The sequence below is a fragment of the Grammomys surdaster genome, unplaced genomic scaffold (assembly GCF_004785775.1).
Source record: "Grammomys surdaster isolate TR1022 unplaced genomic scaffold, NIH_TR_1.0 62, whole genome shotgun sequence".
Taxonomy (NCBI): Eukaryota; Metazoa; Chordata; class Mammalia; order Rodentia; family Muridae; genus Grammomys; species Grammomys surdaster.
The window spans coordinates 1,489,147-1,510,759 of NW_021604564.1; the positions used below are offsets into that span (position 1 = coordinate 1,489,147).

General features: G+C 46.8%; 1 protein-coding gene across 1 annotated transcript in view; it reads left to right on the forward strand.

Annotated features, from left to right (window-relative positions):
* Vav1 (vav guanine nucleotide exchange factor 1) overlaps positions 1–16,122 on the forward strand; it is a 50,056-nt gene extending 33,934 nt beyond the window's left edge. The window contains exons 23-27 of the mRNA XM_028762639.1: positions 739–855; positions 4,274–4,361; positions 6,923–7,037; positions 11,581–11,732; positions 15,183–16,122. Of these exons, the coding sequence (XP_028618472.1) occupies positions 739–855; positions 4,274–4,361; positions 6,923–7,037; positions 11,581–11,732; positions 15,183–15,236 (526 nt within the window). The 3' untranslated portion in view covers positions 15,237–16,122. The remainder of the gene's footprint in view (positions 1–738; positions 856–4,273; positions 4,362–6,922; positions 7,038–11,580; positions 11,733–15,182) is intronic.
* The last annotated feature ends 5,491 nt before the right edge of the window (positions 16,123–21,613 follow it).

Here is a 21,613-nt window from a genome sequence, read left to right on the forward strand (position 1 = left end):
TCTCTCTCTCTCTCTCTCTCTCTCTCTCTCTCTCTCTCTCTCTCTCTGGACTCTTCTGCTCTCTGCTGTGGACATTTCTCACATGGAGTTGCATATTGTACAGCTTTTGGTGTATGGTTTTTACATTGGCCTTGGCGTCCTCGAGGACCCACTGTGTGAGCGTGGTATCCTCGAGGACCCACTGTGTGAGCGTGGTGTCCTTGAGGCCTCACTATGGCTGTGCATAAGCCTCATGCCTTTTTTAGTTGGCTTTTAATTGTTCTGTTTTTTTTAAATATTGCATTGAAATACTATTGATTTATTTCAGGCTTTCCCTGAAATGTTTTTACACTTTGTGTGTGTGTGTGCATGTATGTATGCATACGTGTACATGTGTATGTGCATGTGTATACATATGTTCATGTGTGTATGTGTTTGTGTGTGTGTGTAGGTCACAGAAGAACTTGCAGGGGTTGGTTCTCTTTCTATTTGTGGTTCCCAGGGATTGAACTCAAGTCCTCAGGCTTGGCAGCAAGCTCCTTTACCTGCTGAGCCTTCTGCTAGCCCTTCCCTTAACCTTTGTATCTGAGGCTGACACCTCATTCTGTTTCTACCCTGGTGCTCACAGAGATTAGTTTCTAAAGTGAGCTAGGAAGATGCCCATCAAAGCAAATGGCCAAATTCCAGGGATCCCCAAAAGCCTGAGCTTTAACTCACCCTGTATTCCTTGGCATGACTGACTGAGGTGTGTCCTGACAGGTATGCGGGCCCCATGGAGAGAGCAGGCGCTGAGGGCATCCTCACCAACCGCTCTGATGGGACCTACCTGGTGCGGCAGAGGGTGAAAGATTCTGCGGAGTTTGCCATCAGCATTAAGTAGGTCCTCCCTCCCTCCCTGACCATGCCCCTTTGGCCCGGGTTCCTCCCTCCCTGACCACACCCCTTTGACCTGGGTTCCTCCCTCCCTGACCACGCCCCTTTGACCTGGGTTCCTCCCTCCCTGACCACGCCCCTTTGACCTGGGTTTCTCCCTCCCTGACTGCATCCCCACAGACTTGGATTCCTCTCTCCATGACCATGCTTCCTCTAACCTGGGCCTCTTCCTATGTGATCATCCCCTTTTGACCTGGTCTCTTCCTCTCTAACCACACACTTCTTTCACCTGTGCTCCTCCCTCTCTGACCATACCCTCTCTGACCTGGGCTTCCTAAGGCTGTCTTGTCGTTTACCATACAAAAGTGTACACTTGTCTACAAGCACCTTTTATTGAACTACTATTTTCTATCAACTTTCACTTTCCTCCCATCCTCTTCCCTCCCTTACCTTGTGCCCCCTTCCTTTTCCCTCCCATTGCATTTTTTTCTCTCTGTTCTTATTTGAGGCAAACACTTTTAGCTTTAATGTGTGCTTTAGAAGCTGTGATACTTGTCTTTCTGTGTCTGACTTATTTCACTTAACATCCTCCAGTTCTTCCACATTGTAAATGATAGGATGCTATCCCTTTTGTGGCTGAATTAGTTCCACTGTGTGTGTCTATCATAGTTTCTTCATCTATAGACACTTTAGTTGGTACTGTGTTCTGGCTGTTGTTGATAGTTCTGCAGAATGACCACAGGCTTGTTGGTATCTCGTGGATACACTGACCAAATACCCTTAGGAAATAAAATCTAGCTGCCCCAGGACAGGTCTCCTGGTCTCCACTCTGTACTGATTTCTATCCCTACCATTGAACAGTGACTTTTACTTGTGTTATTTTTTTTTTGTTATTTGTGGACATGTATGTGGGCGTTTACCAATGTGTCCACACACAGAGGCTGCAGGCTGATGATAGATGTTTTCAAGAAATCAAAAATTTTATTTATTTATTTATTTATTTGTGTAAAGGCATGTGTGCCACTGCATGCGTGTGGAGTCAATGACAGTTTGTTGTTCTCTCTTTCCACAATATAGGTATCAGGGCTTGAACTCAAGTTGTTAGGCTTGGTGACAAGTGCCATCTCAGTAGTCCCTACCTTGAGTTTTGAAGCATCATTTTTCCGCTGAGAACAGGTTCTACTGGTTGCCAGGGAATCCTAGGGAACCCCTGTCTCCGCCTCACTGGGCTGGGGTTATAAGTGTCACCACTACCTTGCTCTTCTTATATGGGTACTGGGAATTAAACACTAGTCCTCAATGCTTGAAAACAAGCCCTTACTGACTTAGCCATCTCCCCAGGCCCTGCAGACATCTTACCCCAGTTTTGGTTGAGGAGTAGAATTCTAGGTTAGCTTGCAACCTCACAGGGTCCTTTGCTTACCTAATGCTCTCTAGAATTTTGGTTGTGCTTTTTCTTGGCAACAGCCATAATGACTGGGGTCAGATGGTGCCTAAATGTAGTTTTGATTTGCATCTGCACAATGCCTTCAGAAAATACCCTGCACTAGGAGCTGGGCAGACAGCTGTTTGTGAAGTGCCTTCCACACCACACATTCAGGCCTTGGTGTGATTTCTCAGCATCCACTTAAAGCCAAGTCTGGCTGTGCTTGTGACCCCAGCAACTGGAGAGGGAGAGGCAGGAGGATCCTAGGGCTTCCGCTGGCTCAGCCTCTGAGCTCCAGGACACTGGAGGGTGGAAACAGTGCCCACGCTTGTGTAGGGGCCACATGAAGTGTGGAGAATATAGCTGTAGTGCTGGGGCCCACTCCACCTGTGCACATGACTGGCTGGTGTAGCCACCTTTCTTGCCAAGCTCGGTGCTCCTATCAGGGACTTAACTTGCACTGCTTGGCTGCTCCACCCTTGTTTCCAACTTTAATTTTAGCTTTGGAGTTTTCCTATATTTTCATGAGAGTTCACTGGTTTGAAAATGTTTATTTCCAGTGTTGCCCGTGTACAGAGGCACAGTGTGAAGGCTGGAGGACAACTTGCATAAGTCAGTTATCACTTTCCAACATGAGGGTTGTGGGGGTTGAACTCAAGTTGTCAGGCTTTGTGGCAAGCCTCTTTACTTGCTGAGCCATCTGGGTGACCCCTCAGCAATTAAAACCCAAAGCATTTCTAGGGTTTTTGTGTTACTTAGCTTCCGCTTTGGTCATCTTCTCCCTATGCTGTCTTTCTTAGTGTGTCACCTGCCCTATTCATGAGGGTGGGTGTCCCTTTCCAGTCTGTTGTTCTGTGATCCTCCACATTAGCAGAGACCCCGTTCTTTGAGTCCTTCCTATTCATCCATCTTTCATGTTGTGTGGTAGTCTTTTCCTCTCTATCCAAGGACACTGTCTTCTTTGCAGGGTCCTACTGGCTTCTTAACACACCTTGAGGCAGGGGATTTACGTGTTACACCACTGTGATAAAGTCCCTAACAGAATCAACTTAGTGGAGAAAGGGTTTGTTCAGCTTGCTGTTGGAGAGAACGGTCCACTCTAGTGGGGAAGGCATGGTGGCAGGAACTTAAGGCAGCTGGCCGGTTGAATTGCATCCACATTCAGGGAGCAGACTGTGTCTTAGGGTTTCTATTGCTGTGGGAAAAACACCGTGACCAAAAGCACCTTGGGGAGAAAAGAGTTTGTTTCAGCTTGCATTTTGATATCATATGCTCCATCTCTGAGCTCAAGGCAGGAACTAGGAGGTGGGGCTGAAGCAGAGGCCATGGAGGATCACTGCTTACTGGCTTGCTTCCTATGGCTTGCTCAGCCTGCTTTCTTGTAAAACCAAGGACCACCAGCCTAGGGTTGGAACCACCTACAGTGGACTGGGTTCTCCCATATCAATCATCAAGCAAGACCCCACAGGCCAATCTGATGGGAACATTTTTTCAGTTGTAGTTCCCTCTTCCCAAATGACTGTAGTTTGTGTCAGGTTGATGTAAAACTAGCCAGTGCAGAGATGAATGCTGGGTGTTCGGCTTGTTTTCTTTTTTTTTATTGAGTCTAGAACTTCAGCCTAGGGGATGTTGCCATCCTCATTCTGGGCTGGGCTTCCCCTGTCAGTTAACTCAATGTAGAAACTCCCACACAGACATGCCCAGAGGTCTTCTAGGTGATTCTAGGCCCTGTTAGGCCAACCTTCAGGATGAGCCACGCCAGGGAGAACAGGACACTCCTTCTATATAAGGGAATGAAAGGAGGGTTTAAAGTAGTAGAGAGCCCAGGACTGGATGGGTCAGGCTTGTTCTGGATTCTGAACTGCAAGGCTCCCTTTGCTGGAAGGAGTCCAGCTTGACTCTTTTGTCCTTGGAGCTAGTAGCCTGGGTGGACGGGTGACAGAGATCCTCGGATTTGGGACTCAACCATATGATTATCTCTCTCCCTTGATCCAGGTATAACGTGGAGGTCAAGCATATTAAAATCATGACGTCAGAGGGGTTGTACCGGATCACAGAGAAGAAGGCGTTCCGGGGCCTTCCGGTAAGGGCTGCTGTTGGCTAACCCCACCTAAGCTGCTCAGAGACCATGCAGCACTGTCTTCACCTGTGTCTTAGGGTCCTTACTTTGTATTTATAGAAGCCCTCCCCAGGGAGCACTAATCATGAATTCATCCCCTTAAAGACCAGTAGTAAAAACAATTATGACAAATAGTGTGTATGAAGGAATGTTTACTGATGCCAAGCAGGCTGAGCTACGGATGGCTCGTGGATAAAGCTCCTGAGGACCTGAATTCGATCTCCAGAACCCATGTAAAAGCCAGGTGTGGCGGTGCATGTCTGTAATCCCAACTCTGGGACCTGGAGACAAATGGGTCTTCTGGGCTTGCCACCGAGTCAGGGTAGGCAACCAGGAAGCTCTAGGCTCAGTGGGAGGTCCTTACTCAAAAAATAAGGTGGAAGATGATATAGGAAGACGCCTGAAGTCAACCTCTGGTCCCCACATACATGCCCACACTCACACCCAAAAGTGTGTACACTCACTGGGTTTTACTGCTGTGAACAGACACCATGACCAGGGTAACTCTTATAATGACAACATTTAATTGGGGCTGGCTTACAGGTTCAGAGGGTTCAGTCCATAGTCATCAAGGCAGTAGCATGGCAGCATCTAGGCAGGCATGGTGCAGGACCAGCTGAGAGTTCTACATCTTCTTGTGAAGGCTGTTAGGAGAAGACTGATTACTACTTCTTCTTCCTCCTCTTCCCCCTCCTCCTCTTCCTTTTCCTCCTCCTACTCTTCCTTCTCCTCTTCCTCTTCCTTTTCCTCCTCCTCTTCCTTCTCCTCTTCCTCCTCTTCCTCTTCCTTTTCCTCCTCCTCCTCTTCCCTTCCTCCTCTTCCCCTCCTCCTCCTCTCCTTCCTCCTCCTCCTCCTTTTTCTTCTTCTTCTTCTTCTTCTTCTTCCCACCAACCAAACCAAGTCAATGCCATCAATGCCAGCAGCTGATAGCTGGTATTCTAAAGATGGAAGGAGAGACCTGCTTCCACAGAGTCTGTGACCTTCACAGGTTCACTGTAGTGAGTATACACACGCACGCACACACACACACACACACACACACACACACACACACACACACCACATCATCATCATCTAATTTTTAAGTTATAAATTTTCATTCAGAGACCTCAGTTTCTTCTCAGGTCTAATGATCATGGGAAAGGCCCACATGACTTTGATCCCTTGAACTTGTGTGGTAGATGGTGAGAATCAACTCCTAGAAGTTGACCTCTGACCGCCACATGCATTCCTTGATGTTCATCTGTAATAAAAAATTATTAGTAAATCCTGATGTGGGGTTCCTTCCCACCTTAAACTATTTATGTTCCCAGATGAAAGACACATACACATAGAGCTTTTACATTGTTAAATATGTCTTAGGCATCACAATAGCTGAGAAGCTACCTACCCTCCATGCTGTTAGAATTCACTTTCCCATTGATAACCCTAAGTCATCACTTACTATTTACTGTGTTCCATCTTAGCTTCTCTTAACCCAATTGAGCAGCCCTCTGGGCCATGATTTCTTGGCCCTTAGCCCATGACTCCCCCCCTCCCATTCTTTCTCTTCCATGGCAGCTCTCCTTCTCCTGCTCCTTCCTTGTCTCTAGCGGGGAAACTTCAACCCGCCTGTGTCTCTTCTCCCCAGCTTTTAGCTGCTGGCATCTTTATTTACCAATCAGATTTAACTGGGGGCAGGTTCCCTCTGACTACTGCAGATGCCAAATCTTGGAGGCCAGCACTTAGCATTACAATAAACAGTAAAAGATAAAACCTCAACATTCATCCCACAAACAAACAAACAAACAAACAAAGAAACAAACAAGTAAACAGGCAACAAATACAAAATGGGAGAATTGTGAACATCCTTATCACTTGGGGTTTCTAGGAGACTTTGGTGACGTGTTCTGTGTACACTGGTCTGCACTTAGATGATTATTAATTATAAAGACATAGGCATTGATGGGAGGCCTTCGAATTTTGTGAGTTTATTTGGTAAGCTTGGCAGGAAGTAAAAGGACCTGGCTGTCCGGCAAGAACTGGCCTCAGCCTGTGGTGCCTATTGGCTATTTTGTTCATTGCTGTGAGAAAACAAAGCAGCTTAAAGAGGGATAGGTTCTTCCAGACCACACACAGGCTGAGGACTGTTGTGGAGGGAAGTGTGTTGGCAGAGCCTGAGGTGGCTGATCATGTTGCATCTGTAGTCAGGGAGCAGGGAGAAATAGAGGCTGGTGCTCAGCTGGCTTTTCCTTTGGATTCAACCTGGATGAATGGGCTAGAGCCCGTGCTCAGGAGTCTCTGCCCCTCTCAGTTAATGGACACATGGCCACAGGCTAGTGTCTTAGGCAAGTCTAGGTTGAGTCAATATTACTCATCACAGGGTCCCTTCTGCAGATGTCCTTGCTGTTCCAGTAGAGGAAGGAGTTTCCCATCACAGGGCAGCCAAAGGACTGTTTGGGGTACAGACAAGGGCTTGAGCTCCGCTGCACCAGGGGCTGTCCATTTGGGATAATGACTATTCTGTGGTTATTTTTTTTTTTCAGGAACTGGTGGAGTTTTATCAGCAGAATTCCCTCAAAGATTGCTTCAAGTCACTGGATACCACCTTGCAGTTTCCTTATAAGGAACCTGAGAGGAGAGCCATCAACAAGCCGCCAGGTAGGAGGATGCTGCAGGCTGGAGGGCTGCACAGTACCTTCCTTCTCTTGGTGTATGGAGCCAGGATCTCCAGGGCCTGCCTGCCTGCCTGCCTGCCTGCCCATCCGTTTTCTTTTTAATAATTCTTTATCAAATGCTTATTTATGTGGCATTGTGTGGTGTTGGAGATGTCTCCTTTTACTTGTTAAAGATTTATTTATATGTGTGCTGTACATGTACATTTGTGTGTGTGTGTTCCACACTAGTGCAGTATCTGCTGTGTGTGTTCCACACTAGTGCAGTATCTGCTGTGGCCAGAAAAGAACACTATGTTTCTGGAGCTGGAGTTATAGGTGTTTGTAAGCTGTCCAGTGTGGGTACTGGGAACTGAACCCAGGTATTCTGGAAGAGTGGCAAGCATTTTCTCTCTCTCTCTCTCTCTCTCTCTCTCTCTCTCCTTCCTTCCTTCCTTTTTTTTTTTTTTTCTTTTTGAGGCAGAGTTTCTGTATAGTCTTGGCTGTTCTGGAACTTGCTCTATAGACCAGGCTGGGCTTGAACTCAGATATCCACCTGTGTCTGCCTTCCAAGTGCTGTATGCCACCACTTCCTTGGCTGCAGTCAGCATTCTTAGTTATTGAGCCATCTTTCTAGCCCTTAGTGTTTCAATCCAGTCATTATCCTCCTTCCAGTCTGCCTCTGACTGTTTCTCATCCCATACCTCCTACCTCATCTCTAAGAGGATGTTCCCATTGCCCGCCACCCCCCCCCATTAGACCTCCCTGCTCCCTGGGGCCTCAAGCTTTTCAAGGGTTAGGTGCATCTTTTCTCACTGAGGCCAGACCAGGAAGTCATCTGATGTATATGTGTTGGAGGTCTCATATCAGCCAGTGTATGCTGCCTGGTTGGTAGCTCAGTGTCTGAGATCTCAGGGGTCCAGGTTGGTTGAGATTGCTGGTCTTCCTATGGGGTCACCCTCCTCTTCTACTTCTTCCCACTTTCCCCTAATTCAACCACCAGGGTCCCTGGCTTCTGTCCATTGGTTGGATCTAAGTATCTGCTTCTGACTCTTTCAGCTGCTTGTTGGGCCTCTCTTGGAGGACAGCCATGCTAGCCTCCTATCTGTAAGCACACCATAGCATCAATAATGGTGTCAGGCCTTGGAGCCTCCCCTTGAGCTAGATCCCAATTTGGGCTGGTCACTAGACCTCCTTTCCCTCAGGCTCTTCTCCATTTTTATCCCTGCAGTTCTTTTAGACAAGACCAATTCTGGGTCAGAGGTTTTGACTGTGGGATGGCAACCACATCCCTCCACTTGATAACCCTGTCTTTCTACTGGAGGTGGACTCTACAAGTTCCCTCTCTCCACTGTAGGGCATTTCATCTAAGGTCCCTCCCTTTGAGTCCTGAGAGTCTGTCAACTCCCAGGTCTCTCGTACATTCTAGAAGGTCCTCCTACCTCCCTATCCCAAGGTTACCTGTTTCCATTCTTTCTGCTGGCTCAGGGCTTCAGTCCTGTTTTTCCACCCAATACCTGATCATGCTCTCCTTTCCCTTCCCCCTCCTGTCTCCCACCCAGATCTCTCCCCCCCCTGCTCCCCATGATTGCTTTCTCTTCTCCCTCCCAAGTGGGATTGAGGCATCCTCACTTGAGCCCTTCGGCTTGTTAACCTTCTTGAGTTTTGTAGATTGTATCCTGGATATCCTGTACTTTTTTGGCTAATATCCACTTATTAATCAGTATATATATGCATGTCTTTTTGGGTCTGAGTTACCTCACTCAGGATGATATTTTCTAGTTCCATTCATTTGCCTGCAAAACTTGTGAATTTGACACCATCCACCCCAAACCCAGTAATCTCCACAGTTCTCCACATCTGTCCTCTGCCTTTGCAAACTTCCCCCAAAGAAAACAAACAAAACCCCTCCTCGCCATGAAAGTTACAGTGTGTCACAGCATGCCATACAATATACCCTCCTTGTCCAAACAGCTTTACTCTCAAATGATTATTGTAGTAAGTCACTGATCTGGTGGTTCAAGGACTCTGGCTTCTGCCACACTCTCAATACTGGTCCCTCATCTGGACTCCTCTTGGGTATCCTGTTGTTGCACTGTGGCACAGATATCTTGTAGCTTTAGATCTGCAGCACTGACCCCTTCACATGCTCTAGCAATTCATAAATGGTGGAGTGGGATAACTCTAAGCCTTGGATCTGGGCCTGGGTGATAACTGAGTAGTTCTACCTGATAGCACTCCTGTACCCTTGCCACTAGGGCCAGCTCTCCTACTTTGCCTAGGGGTGAGTGCAGTGGGTGGGAGTAGGGGAGTGGGTAAGGGTGAGTAGAAGTGGGGGATGCAGGTTCAGCTCACCTCCCTGCTGTACAAGGCAAGGGGTGGGGGTGGGGCATTTCTTCCACATCCATGCTACCTTCTGGGGTTTGAGAGTAGGGCCAGCTCTCCCAAGTGCTGTAGCTTATGAGAGATGGGGCCAGCTCTGTCATGCTGCCCAGGTGAGGGGTGTGGCTAACTTTGCTCAGTTCTTGGACATCTCTATGGATCCAGGTAGCAGCCCAGCCCAGGGCCGTCCTTATGGCCTTTGGTGGTAACATGGACTGTGGACATCGACACAGACCTCAGCTGCTGCAGTGCCACAGACCTAGACGTGGCCCTCTGTGGCAGCACTGGTTGGAGCTTCACCATGGCCTCAGGTGGAGCATAGGCTACTTACATCAGGTTGTTTGTCACTACCCTCGTGTCTCCAGCTCTGCCTTTTCATAGTGCACAAACCATTTCCCTCCTCTTCCTCTCCCATTTCTCTACCACATCCCTGCTCATCATAGTGTCCCTCTCCAGAGCCGGCAGTGACATCTTCTTTTGAAAGGTATGATGGTTCCATGTTTGTCCAACCCAAAGATTCCAAAGGAAATACATCCCTGGCCAAAGTTAAACACAGCACAGCAGAACCATAATTCAACATATAGTTTCAGTCTCATGGCTGAACCACAAGCAACTAGAGAGATCAGCAGATAGGCCACTGATGAGGAGTCAACACAGCTAGACAGGACAGTCAGCTGTGGTCTCCACTCTGCAGGGCCTGTTCTTCTCCCTGGGCTAGGGTACAGCTCTGGGAGTCACAGCAACTCACACTGTAGTAGGTTTTCTCAAAAAAAAAAAAAAAAAGGCACAGGCCACTGGCACTTGTGTTTCTTACTGGCTCTATTGAATGACAGTGTGGTTCACCATTTCCCAAGGAGCAGAAGCAGCAATGGCCTTTGTGTCACCAACCCCACCTCTCTTCATAGTGCACAAACCACTCAGCTTCTCCTACTCTTCCAACTCTACACGTTTGCTTCCTGCTGTGCCCACCCCAGCGATGCCCGCAGTGTTGTCTCTGCTTCTCACACTGCATCTGGGTAACTCAATGGAATCTGGAGGGAATTCTAGAGACAGAACGCCCTTCTCCCTAATAATACTTGTCTCAGTGCCACTGACATTGAACCCTATTTTTAACTTTTAGTTATGTGTATACATGTGTGTCTGTGTATGGCTATGTGTACTGGACAGCAGTATTTACAGAATATGGAAGAGAGTGTTCAATTTCCTGGAAATGGAATTAAAAGTGGTTGGCAGGCTCCATGTGGGTGCTGGAATTGACACTCTGCATCACCTCTCTAGCCACCTGTAATGGCTTTTTAAAATCTAGTCTCTCTGTGACTCTGGACCTAAATATGCTGGTTAGGGACTCACAGATGCAGAGAAATTGAGTGTACACAAAACACTATTAAAATTATGGAAGACCTGGTTTTACCAGGTGCGATGGTGCATGTTTGTAATACCAGGACTGAGGAGGAGGCTGAGGCAGGAGGATGACAAGTCAAACCACACTGGCTACATCATAAAACCTTACTTAAAAAATTCAAATTTCCTAAACTTGGGTACTTATCAGACTGGGAGGTCAGTGTTGGAAGTAGAGTTGTGTCCCTTCAGCCTAGAGGTCACTCAGTACTGGCATGCTCTAGTTTCATGTCTACTGATGTGATAAACTATCTTGACAAAAGGCAACATAGGGGAGAAAGGGTTTATTTCACAATTACAATTTACTTCACAATTCCAGGTTACTGTCCCTCACTGTGGAGGAGTCACAGAGGCAGGAACTTGAAGGGGCTGGTCACATCCTATCAGCAGTCATGAGCAGAGAGAGATGAATGTATGCTTGCTCATTGCACTCAGCTTACTTTGTCCACTCTTAATTTAGTTTAACCCCTACCCCCAGCCCCTGCTTAAGGAATGATGCCACTCATGGTGGGCTGAAAATTCCACATCAATTCACTTCATTAAGACAATTCACATAGACATATTCACAGGCCAACACAGTGTAGACAGTCCCTTACTGAGACTCTCTTCCTGAGTGATTCTAGGTTGGGTGAAGTTGACAATGAAGCTAACCATCACAAAAGCCCAAATAGATGGTACTATCCTGAGATCATGTCCCCTCTCTACATTGTCTACAGATGATGGCTGGGTGATTCTCTCAGATGCTTAGGTATCTCATTTTCACTTCACAGCTGGAAGCACCAAGTATTTTGGCACTGCCAAAGCCCGCTACGACTTCTGTGCCCGGGACCGATCGGAACTGTCCCTTAAGGAGGGTGATATCATCAAGATCCTCAACAAGAAGGGACAGCAAGGCTGGTGGCGTGGGGAGATCTATGGCCGGGTGAGGCTGGAGGGATGGCCATCTGGATGGGGTGTGCAGTGAGTGTCCTGACTGTGGTGAGATGGAGTGCGGCTCCTGTGCAGGTCATGCCAGGCCAGAGGGGCAAAAGATCACTGAGATTTAACGTATTTTCCCCACCTACATCAATTTATTGAGGACCGCCTATGAGATGGAGATGTTTCTGGGTGCAAAGGGAGGCTTGTCTAATTGTTATCTTTGTGAAACAATGTTTAGTGAGATTGTGCTGAACTCTAACCAGGCAGTCACACTAAGGATTGGTCAGGATGGTGACCACCAGAAAATAGGACTCCCGAGGGAGCTTCTGGCCCACCCTTCCAGGGATGATGCCGGTGGGCTGAGTTGGTTCTCAGCTGGTAAAGTGCTTTCATTGCAAACTTGAAGACTGAGTTCAAATCCCAGAACCTGCTGATCGACTAATTCATCCATTCCCTAGGACCTACCCATCCATCAGTTCATCCATCACCCATAACACACATATCCATCAGTCCATATATCCCTCAGATCTTACCCATCCATTTATTCATCCATCCACCCATTCATCTATTCGTTCAGCCACCCATGTGTACATCTGTCTACTGGTCCACCCTTCCCTTCCATCCCCCCATTATTCATATAAAAAGAAAATTGGGTATGGTGGCGTCCATATATAATCTCAGTGCTGTGAAGATTAAGACAGACAGATAACTCAGCATCACTGAGCAGCCAACCTTATCTCATTGGTGAGTTCCAGGCTGATAAGTTACCTGTACCCTTCCCCCAAAACAGACTGTCAGTAAGTGTCTTAGTCAGGGTCACTATTGCTGTGATGAAATACCATGGCAAAAGCAAATACGGGGGAAAGAATTTATTCACTCACAGTTTCATATAACAGTTAACTATCAAATCAGAGAGGGCAGGAACCTGGAGGCGGAGCTGATGCAGAGGCCATGGATGGATGGTGCTGCTTACTGACTCACTTCCCATGGCTTGCTCAGCCTGCTTATTTTGAAAAATAGAACCCAGGACCACCAGCCCAGGGATGGTGCCACCCACAGTGGGTTGGGGCCTCCCCCATCAATCACCAATTAAGAAAATGCTCTATATTCAGATCTTTTGAAGGCATTTTCTCAACTGAAGCTCTGCCTTTCAGATAACTCATGCTTGTGTCAAGTTGATATAAAACTGGGCAGGGCGGCAAGGTTGGGGAACATATCGAAGACAAATCCCCCAGTGTAAAAGGTGAGGGAGAGATTAACAAATATGGGAGATGAAATGGAAGGATTTATGTCTTTGTGGCTAACTGCTTTGTCACAGGGTATGGCACACAGTAGGTGCTCAGTAACTATTAAATGTGTGAAGAGGCAGACGGGTGAACCACAGTGCTCTTTGCCTGCTCTGGTCCTGGCTTCAAGGAAAAGATATTGTTGAAGAGACTTCAGCTAGCTTGCTTTGACTGAGTTCCTACTTTGTACTGTGGATGGAGACCTTTCTTCCTTTCAGCAGCAGATGAATTTGAGCAGCTAGCATTCTTCCTAGCATTCTTCTCAAATATTTGTTGAGTGAAGATAAAGATGCTGGTTGGAACTGTTATTCTATTGGGAGAAACACTTTACAAAGCTCCCATGATTTGGAGAAATACAAACTTGTTAAAAGCATTTGCTGTCACATTCAGTGAGTGGTGGTAGCCATCTAGGAGTTGAAAGAGTCATTCACAGTGTTTAAGAAAGTCTGGGGGCAGATGGGGTTTATCCAAGCATCCATCTGTCACTTACCCATCTCTTTGCCCACCATCATTTTTTTCCTTTTTTTTTATTGGATATTTTATTTACATTTCAGATGTTATCCCCTTACCCCATTCCCCCACCTCCCCGCCCAGGAAACCCCTATCCCATCGCCCCTCCTCTTGCTTCTCTGTGGATGTGCCCCTACCTATCCCCCCTCCCACCTCCCCACCCTCGAATTCCCCCCCACACGGCAGCCAGCCTTCATGGGACCAAGGATCTCCTCTCCCACCTATGCCCTACAGGGCCATCTTCCATTACATACACAGCTGGAGCCATGGGTCCCTCCCTAAGTGCTCCCAGGCTGATAGTTTAGACTCTGGGAGCTCTGGTTGGTTGATATTGTTGCTCTCCTCATGGGGCCGCAAACCCTTTCAGCTCCTACAGTCTTCATTCTAACTTCTCCATTGGGAACCCCTTGATCAGTTCAATGGTTAGCTGTGAGCATCTGCCTCTGAATATGTCAGACTCTTGCAGACCTCTAAGAAGACATCTATATCAGGCTCCTGTCAGCATGCACTTCCTGACATCCACATCAGCATCTGCCTTTAGTGACTGCACATGGGATGGATACCCAGGTGGAAAGGTCTCCAGACGGCCCCTCCTTCAGTTTCTGTCCTGCACTTTGTCTCCATATTTGCTCCCTTGAGTATTTTGTTACTCCTTCTAAGAAGGACCGAATTGCCCTCACTTGGTCTTCCTTCTTCATGAGCTTCATGTGGTCTGTGAGTTGAATCTTCCAACCATCATTTTTATGTGTCTGTCTCTGTACCCACCCATCCTTCCATCCATGTATCCATCTAACACCACCCATCCACTCATCATTATCCATCCATCCACTCTTCCATTCACCCACCTGTTCATTCATCTACCCATCTATCCGTTTTCTATCTCTTAATTCATCTACTCATCTACCTATGCACCATCCATCCACTCATCTGCTCAATTGTCTATCTATCTATCTATCTATCTATCTATCTATCTATCTATGTTGTATCTATGTATCTATCCATCTATCTATGTATGTATATATGTATCATCTACTAATGTATCTATCCATATATTTGTATCTATTAATGTATTTATCTAGATATCTATGTATCTATTTCTACCTATGTATCTGTATCATATATCTATCATCTATCTATCCATGTATGTATGTATGTATGTATGTATGTATGTATGTATCTATCTATCTATCTATCTATCACTCACCCATTTATCCATCTGTCCACCCAACATTCCAAAAAATACTGAGCACTGGGATCTATTCTAGGTTATTGGGAGTTTGGTGAGTAGAAGACAAGACTTCCTTCCTTGCTAACTTTGTGTTTGTTAGGAGAGGGAAGTTGGTTTAACAGTTAATCCTGTAAATAGGCAGAATATGTTATGTGATCATTCAGATTATGGTGAATTCTGCAGAGAACAATTGAGTGAAAGAGTGGGTGGAGTGTATGGGGCTTACTACGATAAGTAGGGTGACTGGAAGGCTTTCCTGACAAGGTGACAAGTGAGTAGAGACTTTTAGGCGCCTGGAGGGCCATTCTTGTGTGTATACAGAGGAGGAGTCAGCAATAAGTGTGAAAGCCCCAAGGCAGGAGAGGTCCAGCCTGCTGTGATGAGGCAGGAAGATGGCGGCTTTTCTGATGGGTTTCTCTTCTCTCTCTAGATTGGCTGGTTCCCTTCTAACTATGTGGAGGAAGACTATTCCGAATACTGCTGAGACTGGTGCCCTGCAGGACACAGAGAGAGGCAGATGAAGGCTGAGCCCAGGATACCAGCAGGGTTGAGGGGCTGTCAGCTGTCCTCACTGGCTGAGGATCTGGATGGAGTGCAGATGGCTAGTGGCCAGCTGGCGGGGTTCCCAGGTTGAAGCCCAGACAGAGATGGTTAATTTATAACACACTGGTGATTTTCTCCAGTCCTCCAAGAAAGGCGGGGCTTGAGGCAACCGATTCTAATAAAGTGGGGAGAGCAGGAACTGGCGTGCTCCAGACTGACTGAAAGGGGAGCCCCGGGAGGGTGCACACCAACAAAAGTGCACTCAGCAATGCCCTCCTTGTGCCAAGGCCTCCCTTCTCTGACTTTTACAGTACTGGTTGAAGGAGACCTGGGACTCCTACCTAGCAGAAGAGAGTGCTGTGTTCACAGAGTCTGGATTACAGGAATCAAGTCTACTCCTCTCCATCCCTTGTTGTTTTGTCCTTGATGCCGAGGAATGACCTCACGACCTCGTCATGATAGGAAGACACACTACTGCTGAGCCCCTCACTGAGAGATTCTAGGCAGGGGCTCCACCCCAACCACGCCCCCAACTCCTCACTGGGGTGTTCTGGGTGGGGCTCCACCCCTGACTATGCCCCCAGCCCTTATTGTGGGATTCTAGGAAGGGGGGCTCTACTGTGCCACACCCCCAGTCCCTTTAAAATTTTTGAGACGTTGTCTTGCTATATATGCCAGACTGAACTTGGAACTTATTGCAGCTGGCCTTTAGCTTTTCATCCTCCTGCCTCAGCTTTCTTATAATAGAAGTTAATGTTTTGAGTTCTCTCCTTTTGCATTATGCTGAGTAAGGGGAAAAATCTCAATATATGTTCTTCAAAAATCTAGTTTCAGTCCTATAAGCCTTGGCTCTGGTGTACTGAGGAGATAGCTAGCTTTCCTCTGCTACCTTGCTTCCCATGGAGACATTATTGATCACAGCAGAACCCTTCTTTGCCTGCCATGTAGGACAAACACACTCTAGTTTACCCAGAATCATTTTGCCTGTTGCCCTGGTGCAGTGTTTAGTCATAATCTGTGTCCTACTTTGATTTCGTTGCGGTGACAAATGACCTGACCTAATGCTACTTGTGGAGGAAAAGATTTGTTTGGCTACACTTCCAGTGTACAGTTCATCAGTGATGGAAGTCAGGACAGGAGCTGGATCAGGGACTGAAGCAGAGGCCGTGGGAGGATGCTCTTACTGGCTCATTCTCTGCTGTATACTCAGCTATCTTTCTTCTTTTATAGTAATGAAGTTTTTATGTACTTTATATCCAGATGGCAGCTTCTCATCTCTCCTTTCTTCCAAGTCCCCCTGCTCCCCTTCCTTCCCCACCACCTACCCTTCTTCTCCTTCTCCTCAGAAGAGGGGAGGCCTCTCACAGATATCAACCATCCTTGGCATATCAAATTGCTGTAAGATAAGGCACCTCTTTCCCTATTGATGCTAGATGAGGCAACCCAGTAGGAGGAAAGGGTCCCAAAGGCAGGCAACAGACTCACAGACAGCCCTTGCTCCCGCTTTAGGAGTTCCACATGAAGACCCAGTTGCACAACTGTAGCATATATGTAGAGGGTCTAAGTCAGTCCCAATGCATGCTCCCTGGTTGGCAGTTCAGTCTCTGTGAGCCTCTTTGGGCTCAGGTTAGTTGATTCTGTGAATTTTATTGTGGTATTCTTGACCCCTTTGGCTCCTTCTTCTGCCCCCATCTTCCACAGCGTTCCCCAAGCACTGCCTAATGTTTAACTGTGGGTCTCGGCATCTCTTTCCATCAGTTATTCATCTGGCTTTCTTATATAGCTCTGGACCACCTGTCTAGAGATGGTACAATCATATCAGGCACCATCAGTTAAGATTATCTCTCACAGACATGGCCATAGGCCAGTCTAATCTGGTCAGTTACTCAGTGTAGAGTCTCTCAGAGTAGCTGTGTTAAAGTGGAGAGCTAAAGCTAACCAGGTACTCTGTTTCATTCTCCAGAGTGTCACATTTTTGTGGTACCTGATTTTCTCATAGGATACTCTGAGAAAAGCAATTAAGGAAGAAAGATTTATCATGGTCACAGTTCCAGTCCACCACAGCTGGGAAGGTATCGTGGCAGACGTGTGAGCTGCCTAGTCACATAGTATCCACAGTCAGAAAGTAGAGTTGAATGCTGGTGTTCAGTCTACCACTCGAGCCCACGGGATGAGGCTACCCACAGTCAGTTAGCCTAATCTAGATAATCCTTTAACCACTGCCAGAGACTGGATTCCCAGGTGATTCTAGAGCCTGTCTATAGCACCACCATCATGATTGTGGTGTCCTAGGCTGTGCCATCTGCAGTCACATCCCAAGATAAGATTTGGGGTTATAAGGTTTCCCTGGGATGTTTCACAGGATCTCCAGAAGAGAGAAAGAGGTGCCACATTCACTGTATCTCTTTTTCTTCTTGTGCATATATGCACATGTTTATGTATGTATGGGTGTTCATATGTGTGCCAGTGCAAATGAAAATGTAAGTATGCTTGCACATGTGTGCATGGATATGTGGATGCCAGGGGTCAACCTCATATATCATTTCTCATTTGTCATCAGTGTTTGAGACAGGGTCTCTCTCTTGTCTGGAAAGCTGTCAGTGAGCTGCCAGACAGGATAGCTTGGGCTGGAGAGCTGCAGACCATGTCTTTTCTGGGTGCTTGGAAAGACGGATTGATGAGCTTCTCTGAAAAATTAAAAAGTTCTTTATTCTGGGGCTGGAGAGATGGTCAGCGGTTAAGATCCCTGGCTGCTCTTGCAGAGGACCTGGGTTCAGTTTCCCGCACCCACATGGCAAGTCACAGCCATCTGTAACTTCTGTTCCAGGGGATCTGATGCCCTCTTCAAGCCTCAGCAGGTACCACACACACACATTGTGCATAGACAGACACACTGGCCACACATCCATGCACATAAAGCAGTTTTAAAAATGTTTCTGTATTCCTAAGGATTTCATATATGTGTATAATGAGTTGTGGTCATGTATAGTATACATGTATACTTGTATCCCCTTCCATGTCGTTCCTCCAACTCTACCCATACTCTTCTCAATACATTTCTATCAGAACTCCATGTCTTTAAACAAGCCTGCAAACAACCCTACTATCAAAGTGCAGTTAGTGCTGTCTGTGTGCAGGACTGTGAGGCCCCCTGCTGGAGTGTGGGACAACTGCTAGTGGGAAAGAATGACTACCCTCAGCAAAGAATGACTTTCCCTCCCCCAGCAGCTACCATTGCCAAGAGCTCCTCAGTGAGCATGGGGCCCAGAGAACTCCTTCCCAGCCGTGCTGGGACTTTGGCTGGCTTGGTCTTGTGTATGTAATCACAGCGACCATGAGTGTCCTTGCCATGCCAGAGTCTCACTGTACTCTCCCCAGCCTCCTACTCTTACAGTCTTGCTTTCTCCTCTGTGATTTTCAGCAAGCCTCAGTGGTGGTGGGGTTAATTGTCTTGTTTAGGGATGAGCACTCCATCTTGTATTCCCAGCACTTGGACGAATACTGCATCTCTCTATTGAACACTGTGTATTGTAGAAGGAGGCTTTTGTGACCCAGGCTGAGGGATGCCAGGGATGTAGATGTATACATAAATATTTAGAAGGTATTTTGATAACATGATCATTTAAGAAAATAATAGCAGCAGGTGCTACCCTAGAGCTATGACTTCTAAGCCCTGGGTCATGAGCTCCCAGCCTTGGTCATGAGCTCCCAGCCCTGGTCATGACCTCCAAGCCCTGGTCATGAGCTCCCACCCTTGGTCATGACCTCTCAGCCTTGGTCATGAGCTCCCAGCCTTGGTCATGACCTCCCAGGTGTAGGTCATGACCTCCCAGATGAGGGTTTTTGACCAGAGTCACAGTCCTGAGCAGGAACTTCTTCTGTGGAAGGGATTTCAGTTTTATTTTTTTTTTTTATTATTTTGTTATTGTTTATTTTGGAGACAGGATCTCATGAGTCTCACGCTGGCTATGCACTCACTATATAGCCAAGGATGATCTTGAACTCCTGATCTTCCTGTCTCCACTTCCTAAGTGCTAAGATGATAGGTGTGTACCACCAAAGCCTAGTTTGTCTGTGCTGTAGATGGAACCAGCGCCTCATACATGCCAGATGCGAACTCTACCCACTGAGCCACAGCTTTACCCTGCACAGAGGAATCTCTTTTCTCATGGTACCCTATTTGGGTTGTGGATGGACTTGAGATAGGATTCCATTTTCTTTTTTACCACCTCAGACTGTTTCTCATTTTCTCCCATCTATCTGCCATCTGTCCTGACTGTTCTCTTGGCTTCAGACTTCTGTTTATTATTTTACATGTTTTTAATAGTGGATATTACTTAAACCTAATAATGGATTTTGTTATGATATTTCCACACATGTATTATTTCATTCTCTCTTGTGCCCCTCCACTCCTGCTTATCCCTTCCTTTTTCTACCCAGTCTACCTTCTACTTCCATGTCTGTTTTTTGACAGACGAGTGAATCCTATCAGGATTGAGATGAGAGGCTATTACAGGAATGTGGGCCACTGACTGTGTCTACATCACTGAAGAAATGTCTATTCTGTCCCTGGAGTCCTTGAACTGTCTGTCAATCCCAGGAAGGGATGGGGCCTCATGAACCCCATCTCTTTAGCTCTGTTGATTTATTTCAGAAAAGGCCTGTGCATCAGATCGATTCTTTTCAATATATATTATTCATGCCCTGGCATCTCTTTCTTATTGTAATAGACTTAATACCCACCTTCCAGAACTTTCTCATCATTTACATTACACCCACCACCCTCTGCCCCCAGGCCTTGGCAGTACCTCTCTCTGGTTAGACTTTTCCTGCAGTACTTAAGGGCTAAGTCAAGAGCCAAGGGATTGCCTTTTTGGGTGGATTTCTTTTGATCAGTGGGGCTCACCCTTATCAAGCTTAAATGAAAGAAGGGCTAGTGTGGGTGGCCAATGGGACAAGACTTCAGATTGAACATTATTTAGGAAGGCACCATTGTATTGAACATCCCCACGGCCTAGTATTAGATCCAGTTTTGTGGGCAGTGGAGAATGGTGGTTGGGACATGATGGACTTGGAGATCATCTCAACCCCTGGGAAATTCACTGGACATCACCAGAGAGTCAGGGACATATGTTTTTGAAGTGTCATGATGTGTCTGGGGAGATAGCTCAGAGGTTAAGAGTTCTTGCTGCACAAACATGAGGACCTGAGTTCGAATCCCCAGGACCCTGTAAAAGTCTGGTCTTGGCTATATGTACCTGTGGCACTAGCCTTGTGCAGGAAGATTTCTGAGGCTTGCTGGCTGTCAACCAAGCTCTGGGTTCAGCAAGAGACCACATGTCAGGGGGATAAGTAAGGAGTGTTAGCCTGCTGTGGCCTCCACACCTATGATGGTATGAGCACTTGCATATGCAGGTGTTATAGGTGTAAATATAGTATACACAGCAACACACTTAAAAAGCCATGCCTTAGGGCTAAGCTGTGCTCTCAGCACCCCAGTGCAGTGGTCACAACCCCTCTGGAGGTCAAATGACCCTTTCACAGGGGTCGCATATCAGAATATCCTGTATATCAGAATTTACATTACAATTCCTAACACCAGCAAAATTACAGTTATAAAGGAGGAATGAAATAATTTTATGGTTGGAGAATATCACAACATGAGGAACTGAATTAAAGTGTCACAATTTTAAGAAGTTTGAGAAGTACTGGTCTAGTGGATAACAGAGGCCACAGCACCAGCTGGTTCTCTCTCTGGAAAGCCAACACCCAAGCACTGACTCATGCATGTACTTGACCAAGGATAGACCATGGCACAGGAGACTGGTATGAAATGCTTGTCATATTGGAGGGGTCTGCCTTCAATGTAGGGAGAGTCAGTGGATTCGAAGGCACCAAGAACTGCATTAGAGTTCACTAGAGGAACAGGACTGATAGAATCAGTAGATATCAAGGGAAGATTTATTAGTTTGGTATATATGATACAGCTTGGGCAGTCTATAATGGCTGTCTGTATGCTGCCGAGGCTGAGAACCTGGTAGCAGCTCAGTCTGTGAGGTGGGTGCTGCAAAGTTTTTTTTTTTTCTTTGAGACAGGGTTTTTCTGTGTAGCCCTGGCTGTCCTGGAACTCACTCAGGCTGGCCTCGAACTCAGAAATCCACCTGCCTCTGTCTCCCAAGTGCTGGGATTAAAGGCATGCGCCACTACCACTGCCCGGCATACTGCAAAGTTTTTATCTGAAGGCCTGGGGATTTCTGGAGGGTATCAAGTCTTCAATCCATGTCAGATAAGGATTGTAGGAACAACACAGAGGCAGCA